Source organism: Galeopterus variegatus, unplaced genomic scaffold (assembly GCF_000696425.1).
Source record: "Galeopterus variegatus unplaced genomic scaffold, G_variegatus-3.0.2 Scaffold355, whole genome shotgun sequence".
NCBI classification, from domain to species: Eukaryota; Metazoa; Chordata; class Mammalia; order Dermoptera; family Cynocephalidae; genus Galeopterus; species Galeopterus variegatus.
This window is the reverse complement of record NW_007726466.1, coordinates 58,157-66,479: the sequence shown is the minus strand read 5'-3', so window position 1 is coordinate 66,479 and position 8,323 is coordinate 58,157. Positions and strand designations below refer to the sequence as shown.

The window sequence follows — 8,323 nt, the reverse complement described above, 5'->3', positions numbered from 1 at the left end:
CTGTCATATACTATAGTATACACAGTGGTATATACATTGGCATATTCAAAATCATTACACAAGTAAGGCATTTTTCCATTTCTTGGAAAGAGAAAACAGAAATATTAGGAAGTAATAAAAAATAACATGTGTGTCTTAAAAATAAGATTTAAATATTAACAGAAAAATAGCATAACAAAATACTAACATCATGGTTTCACATAATAAGATGTCTGCCTGGATTCTTAAATGCATTCTTTCCAGGCCATTTGTACACAAACTTTTCTATGTCTGGGATACTCTTCCTTCTTCTATTTTCTTAGCCAGCCAGGTCTTATTCATTCTTGAGGTCTCAGCATAATATCTCCTCAGGGGAGCTTTGCTGGCCTTGCAGATTTTCTATATGGCCCTGTTTTATGGTCTTATTGAATACTATAACTTCCCTTTAAAATGCATCAATCTAATTAAGGAGTTATTCATGCAATTATTAGTTTAATGCTCTGCTTTCTTGTTAAACTATAAGCTCCATTTGCGCAGTGACCATGTCTGTCTTGATCTTCATTGTGTCCTTTTAAATAGTGAGCACTCTATAAATAATTCTTGACAAATGAACAAATTGTGAGATGGAGATCAAGACTAATCTGAAATAAATCTGTATTGATGGATGACATATTTAAAAATCAATATACAAGTAAGAAGACCCTGAAAAAAACCCAATATTTTTCCTTATCTGTTTTTCTCCTCTTTGTGAAAGGAAAATATGAATATTAAAAAATGAGAATACAAAAAATGAATGAAAGCAATCAACAGAACAAGTTGAACTATTATTCTCTTTTGAATTGTTATTATATGGTCAATAGCCTTTACCTGCAAAACATACAGGTTTGGTTCTTCTACATCCATATGCTACCAAGATCAATTCACAGAACCTTCTGGAAGCTCTATACAAGAACACCCCTCCCCCCATGCCAATTCCTGAAACTTAAACTGTAGATCAAATATTGTCTGTGTTAAATATGAATTCATATTGATTCTAACATGTTCACTTGGAAGACCAGATAACGGTTACTTGCAACATGTACTTCTGAAATCCGATTTTAAAAAATGAGTTCAGAGGCCGGCCCGGTGGCGCACTCGGTAGAGTACGGCGCTTGGGAGCGCTGCGGTGCTCCCACCGAGGGTTCGGATCCCATATAGAGACCGGTCCGCTCACTGGTTGAGCGTGGTGCGGGCGCGACACCGAGGGTTGCGATCCCGTTACCGGTCACGAAAAAAGACAAAAAGGAAAAAAAAAATGAGTTCAGTTTAACATTACATATTTCTCCCAAATCCATGAGGTCAGAGTCTATGCTGGTCATATTGGGTGAGTTACACAACTAGAAGTAAGACAGATGGGGATTTAGCATTAATGGAGTTCAAGAGTACCATCAGTTAAGGGTTCAGGCTGGAAAATGAATTGAAAGAGGGATCCCAGACAAAGTGATTAAAATCCAATATCCAATGAGAAAATGGGATTTCAGGGTCTTTGGAGCCCTGTTAGCTCCTCCCAGCACAATGTTTTTCCACTCACCTCACCAAAATACAAAATATTTCTTAAGTAAGAATTCTACACTCTGTTGATGTCAGATCTGGCTTCTGGCTGGACAAGAAAATTACACAATACCTCTTGATTTGTTCTCAGCCTAAGGGGCTAAATCCTCATTGTAATCTTTTGGGTTTCTCAGGTATGGAAAGCTACTGAGGTTGTAAAAACCTTTGTAGAAAGGAAATGCATAGAAACTCTTTCTGTAAACCGAGCAGTCCTGACACCACGTGACACACACTTGAGAAAGGGACTTCCTCATAAATGTGAGAAGGAAGATTTATAAACAAAGTTCACTGAAGATGGGAGCAGCATTGCTCACAGAAGAGAGATCAAACACTCCATAGAAAATACATGTTACAGTGCAATTGCCCTCTGGGAATCACAGGATTATGAAAGTCTAACTTAATTAAGGGAGAAAATAGGTCACATTTAATAACCACATACGTGACACATCATTTTGACTGTATAAAATAACTGAAGATGAGAGAAAAATTAAGAAATCAGAGATATAAGAAAAGCAGCCACAAAATTCATCAATCTCTTCTATTCCATCTAAGTCAGGTCTTTTCCTTTTGCTTATATGACAAATTCACAAGTCTTCTAATTTTTTTCTTTAAAAACATTTTTGGTATGCTTGAAAAAAGAAACTCTGGGTGTCAAAAGAAAGAGAAACAAAGTGGCCTAATCAAAATTTTTAAAAAAGCAACAAAAGAACTGATTTAAGATGTAATAAATATTCTTCTGTTTATGAAAATATACCATGCATCTTTCCTTCCTTTCTCCCTCTCATGTCATCAATTGACAGGTAATCAGATATTTGTGAACCCTGCATGGAATCTCCCCCCTTTCAGGGCTCTATGTCCCTGTGGGGTCGAGCTAATTACAGGTACATTTCCTCTGCAAGGCAGTCACACTCTGTACTTGTTGAAGGCACAATTAATAATTGAACAAAGCTAGCTGGAATTTTTTTTTTGCTCACATGGCCACGGGTTGCAGGCAGCTTTGCTATCACCCAGGGAGCAGAGTCTCTTCTTTGGGCATCTCCAAGAAAGACTGCATTATTGGCTGAAAAGGATCACTCTTGTTTCCAAATTTTGAAGAAATAAAAAAAAAACTTAAAAAAACAAAAACAATCAAATCTTAGTTTCCTTCACAGAATAGTAAAGGTAAGTTCTCTTTCCTGTCACCAGAATATGATTTTGATCAGTGGTTATTTAGGTTAGATGTGAAAGAAATGAAAGAGTAGGCTTGGGAGTTAACGCACTTTGTAGGGGAGAAGAGTATTCTGCCCTCGACTCTGCACATGCATCAGGGAGCTAGTTTTGCATGTGCCATAACAGAATTTGATCCACAAAGAGATCCTAGAGAGATGACTGTGGAGAGTAAAGTTTTTGCCCTTGAGATGTCTGAAGGATATCCCCAAAGTCCTATGGTGCCATGAACGACTGCAGCAGATCCTTGTCCTGTGTCCCAAGCCACAGTCTTGAGCAGAGTCTGTAAACTTTTTAAGTTTTTTTTTTTTTTTTTTTTGTGGAGTAGGGAAGTATACATGCGGTCAATCTTAAATAATTTGGTAAAAGATTTAAATAAAGTTCAAAAAATAGGAGGGCCTCAGAAGTTATTTACAGTGATGGTGGCGAGAAGGGGGAGGAAAGGATGCAGAGAACATTCCTGGGAAATGATTTTCTGATGTGTAATCAATTAGTATCAATAGCGGGAATCCATCATGAGCTCATGCAGCTTAGTTCATGCCTGTTGCACATCACAGAACCAGATGCCAAGAACAGGACATTAGGTCACATTTCCTGACAGATTTCTTCACAAGGTGCTACATATTAGGAAACTATAGTTAAAAACAGAGCAAAACAAACAAATATACAATCATTTATGTAAATTTAATTCATATAAAACATTGCCCTAAGACACTCACGCAACAAACTGGCATACATCTTAGATATAATATTAAGGCATTACTGCTTCTATATTTGTAGCCTCGGGGGGCAGGTGTTCTATTGAAAATGAAATAAGATGCACACACACACACACACACACATATTTAGTACTATGGTTGTAAACTTTATAGAGATGAACACGTTAGCTAAGACCATGAGGACTCTAAATAAGACCTATGCTGCAATTCTCTTAGTGTTTTAATAACCAGATGCATGCTTGTCCTACTGATTCAATGGAATCTCAGGAGCATGAGTATATCTTAAACAGCATGTAGTATCCTGAAAACTGAAGGGTTGCTTACCAGTTGGTGTAAGGTGTCTCCAGGTAATAACAGGTTCAGGACGGCCATTGGCCATGCAGACCAGAGTCACATTGCTGCCCTCATTCACAGTGACATCCGAGGAAATGTTGGAGATCTTTGGTGGAACTGTAAAGACAAAAGCAAATTGAATGTGTAACTACATCAGTAAGATCTGGATTGTAGCAATGGTTTCTGCAACTGGAAGTGGTGTATTTCAGCTTTCATAACTTAATTTGAATTTTTGTGTTAAGAAGTCAAGGTGCTTTTAAGTCCCATGATGGTCATCTGCTCACCACCTCTGTAAGGAAATCCTAAGGCACTACTTCAAGATGAGACTAGCTCCCACTCTGGCAATCTGAGTGCTGCAGGAAGCACACAGAGGAATACAATAAAAATATCTTAGCTCTTTTCTGTTTAGAATGGACCTTATTTAGATATTAGAGAGCATGCACCTTTGTACAAATTAATATTACAATTTTTTATCATTAAGGGTTACTTAAATTTATTTTCTTATGTGTATAAAATGAATATCTCCAATCTCTCTTCCATATGCCAGAAAAAGAAAAACCATGTTATTTAGTATGAAATTGCATTGTTGTGTTATTGAGATATGGTTGTACCTGGTTACTTATAATCTAGCCACATAAGGAAACAATGGGTTAATCACAACAACAGAAAGCCTCTACATACCATCTGACATGTACCATGTGACAGGTTACATGATGTACTTTAGAACTTAAAAACTAAATTAATAAGGCCTATATCACTGACATGTAGACATTAAAAAATACTATTACCCCTAATACTATCAGTACTACTAACAATAATAGCTAGGTTTAATTGAACATTTACTATATATGAGACCTCATGTAGCATGCTTTATAAGAACCATTTCAATAACTGCTTATAATAAAAAATGATATCCTATGAGGATTATATTTCTGGGTGGGAAATCGAGGCATAGAGGGGGCTAGGTGGAGGGCAGAAAATGAATTTGGATCCGGGCAGACTCCAGGGCCTGTGCTCTTAAGCACTGCTTGAATGAAATTTCATCTTCACAATCCAGGCTACCAGATGGCCGAATACGACAGAAATTACTTTTTGGTGATGTGAGAAATGAGTCCCCAAGGGCAAGCTGTACTGCTGCCTGACTTCCTTCATTAGTGTTCAGGGTGGCAACATTAGATCCCACATTGGTAGGCTTAAGTGGGAAGTGAATTACTCACAAATATCATCACAGAGGTGATGCACTGATTACAAATAGCAGGGTTTATGGCTTGACTGTGATTTCCTTTTCCTATTTTTTTTTTTCTCAATTGCTTATGCTGTCCCTGTGAAATATGTGTCTGGGAGTGGGAGGAGGACAGCGAGCATGAAAGAGTTCAATAATAAAAGAATCATCTTTTCTCACTCTTCCTGCCCATTAGGGGCTCTGTGTAGTGACAGAGAAAACAGGAACATTTTCTGCCTGGAGAAGCAAATGCCTGACAGCCATATGATCCCTGCAAATCCTTGTTAGGAGACATTGATGGTGCTTGGACAACTGACCAGTTCATTGTCATAAGGAGGAACTGGTAGGAGGACTTTTGAGACTGTAGCATTCTACTCACAATGACATCTTGTAGGGCCTCTGAGTAGGAACTGGTGATTCCAAATCAAACCCAATGGCAGAAGTAGACTGAAGTTGATTCCCATTATTTAGCAGTCTCTATTTTCAGAGTTTTTACTCCCCCTTTTAGCTATTGGGGTGAAGGATCATTTTCTTGTAGTCACACATCAACTTGCAATATGTTCTCCTAGACTTTTATGATGAAGACCTGAAAGGTCATACCCATTTTACGGGGAAGAACATGAGGTACAGAGAGGAATAACGGTTTGTCAAGGGTGTTCCCACCAAGAACCATGGCTGGGCTTAGAATGCAGAGCTCCTGAATATCCATCCAGTGTTTCTACTAATATACACAGTTTCTACTTCTCAGCTGAGTAAGCCAGTATTCTCAATATCTCCAAAACAACTGCAATAAAATATAAGTCAGTGATGGTGTTCAAGACAAGTTTTAGACATACTAGGTTTCTTTCTCAACAATCTAAATCCTGTAACAGTAAGCTATATAACAATTTTAAGAGCCTAAATTACTCAAATTGTAGTTACCTCTGAACTGCAAGACAGGATACAGTGTAAAGAGAAGAAATATAGAAAAACAGATGTCTTCTAATAAAAAAGGGGGGAGGCTCCATATCCCTACTATAAAAGCAAGCAGATTTACAAAACAGAAAATAATTCCGTGATTAAGAGAATTATTCCCAGAAGATTATTACCTGTGATACAATATATGCACATTGCCTCTTTTTTCTTATAAAAAGAATGTATAATAAGAACTTTGCATTTACATGACACATAAATTAAGCCATTTGTTCAATGTGACATAGAAAGGTACTGATGTATGCACATTGCCTCTTTTTTCTTATAAAAAGAATGTATAATAAGAATTTTGCATTTACATGACACATAAATTAAGCCATTTGTTCAATGTGACATAGAAAGGTACTGATATCATTCAGAATAAAATCTAGAATGATTGACTTCAGGGCTGTGTTCTGGCTACCAAAACATACTGCCTCTCCTAATTAAGGACAATATACTCAGGTCCTGGATCTCAGAGACTAGAGATACAGAAAGTGTTTGTTTGACAGTTAGAAATGCAACCACGTGGTGTCATTGACCCATTTGCCTCTGGATTACTTCCAATGGGTCTCACTCTATTATTTATTTTCCTACTTTATTTTATTTTGTACCAGCTTCTTCTCATAAGCACTTATATTTGATGTAACCTTTTTGCTCTTGAAAGAAATACCTTTCCAAACCCCATGTTACCCTCTTACTAACTTTCAAACTATCTTTCCAAATTTCTTAAAGAAATTACTCTACACCACATCTTTAACTCTCACTCACATTTCAACCTTCAGTGCAATCTGGAATCTCTCCTTAACCTCCAAAGAAGCTGATCTCAGGAAGCTCACCAATGGCCATATAATTTCTAGGTTCGTGGACCATTATTTTTGGTTTCTATTTTTCTCTGAAGTGTTTGACTCTGTTGATCATAACCTCCTTCTTCCAGTCCTTTCTTTTCTTGGTTTCTAGGACATATACTCAACTGCATTTCCACTTACCCTTCTGATCAGCCTTCCCAGTTTAACTTCTGGGTTCATCTTTTCCTGTTCCTTAAATATCTATATTTAAGGGCTTGATCACTGTCCGCTTTCTTCATTTCAATCTACATATTCATTGAGTGATCTCATCTCCTTTCTAGCTTCAGAAGCTAAAGCCATGTTATCCATTCCTCCCAATATCTCCAGCCTAGATTTTTCTCATGACTGTTGCAACTACATTTCCAACTGATATTCTATATCCCCATCACATGCCTCATAAATGCCTAAGATTCAACATATTTAGAACCAAAGTCATCATCTTCCTTCCTACAAAACACTTGTGTTTTGTTACCTTAGTGAATGGTGTCATCATATAAAGAGCTGCCCAAGCAAAAATTCAAGGCATCTGCCTTGACTACTCTCTCTCCTTCACTGCCCCCACATAAAATTGATCCCCAAGTTCTGTGTCTTATACCTTTTAAATATCTCTCAGATGCATTCATTATTCCCAGTCCATACTCCCACCAAGCCTTGGTTGACATTAACATTTCTTCTTTATTTTTCTGCCTGAATTACTGCAGGAGCATTAAAACTATTTCCTTTGTCTTAGCCTTCCTCTTCTCATACTCATCAACCTACATTCCCCACACTGCAATCAGGTTTTTTTTCTGAATTGTAAATGTGAGTGTAGTATTCCTTAATTAATCTCATTGCCCTCAAGATAAAATCCAGACTTCTTAATATGGTTTAACAGGTAATTTGTGATTGGCCCTGCACATCCCTCCAGCCTCCTTTCCTACTCTCTTTGCATTGCATCATCCAGTCAGATGAAACAACTTTTGGTTACTAGAATATGCTCTCCTTGCTTACACCCTATATTTGACATTCTATTTTTTGTATATGGAATATTCTTCTTTCAGCTCTTCATGTGGTTGTCCTTTACCCCTTCAGGCTTCAGCTTGTCTTCTTACTCTTTTCCAGGCAGACTTTCCTGTCATCCCCCACCTCCACCTCCACCTCCACTCGGCTCCCAACACCATACTGGGTGAAGTGCTCTGCTGTGTTCTCACCTTGTGTCCTGTATTTTTCCATCACAGCACCAAACCCTGACTGCCAGATTACTTAACCGTGCCTTTCACTAAACTGTAAGAGGCAGGAAGCAGGGCCTTTGTGTACTTGACCATTGAATCTTACAGAGCATGCTGCTTGGACATGGTAAATGCTCAAAAAGTGTTCGAAAAAAATTACTTATGTTCCCCTGAACCCAACTCGTTACTTAGTTCAAGGAAGGTATCTTGTTGATTTTTGTAAGAAAGAAGTAAGCTTTTATTGTGAGCCAGTAAAATCCAGCTTTT

At 37.7% G+C, this 8,323-nt stretch overlaps 1 protein-coding gene across 1 annotated transcript in view; it reads right to left on the bottom strand.

Moving 5' to 3' along the window:
* LSAMP (limbic system-associated membrane protein) overlaps window positions 1-8,060 on the bottom strand; it is a 214,438-nt gene extending 206,378 nt beyond the window's left edge. Inside the window, exons 1-2 of the mRNA XM_008567901.1 lie at window positions 7,940-8,060; window positions 3,819-3,944 (exon numbers count right to left, since the gene is read on the bottom strand). Coding sequence (XP_008566123.1) covers window positions 3,819-3,944; window positions 7,940-8,060 — 247 coding nt within the window. The remainder of the gene's footprint in view (window positions 1-3,818; window positions 3,945-7,939) is intronic.
* Window positions 8,061-8,323: the final 263 nt, after the last annotated feature.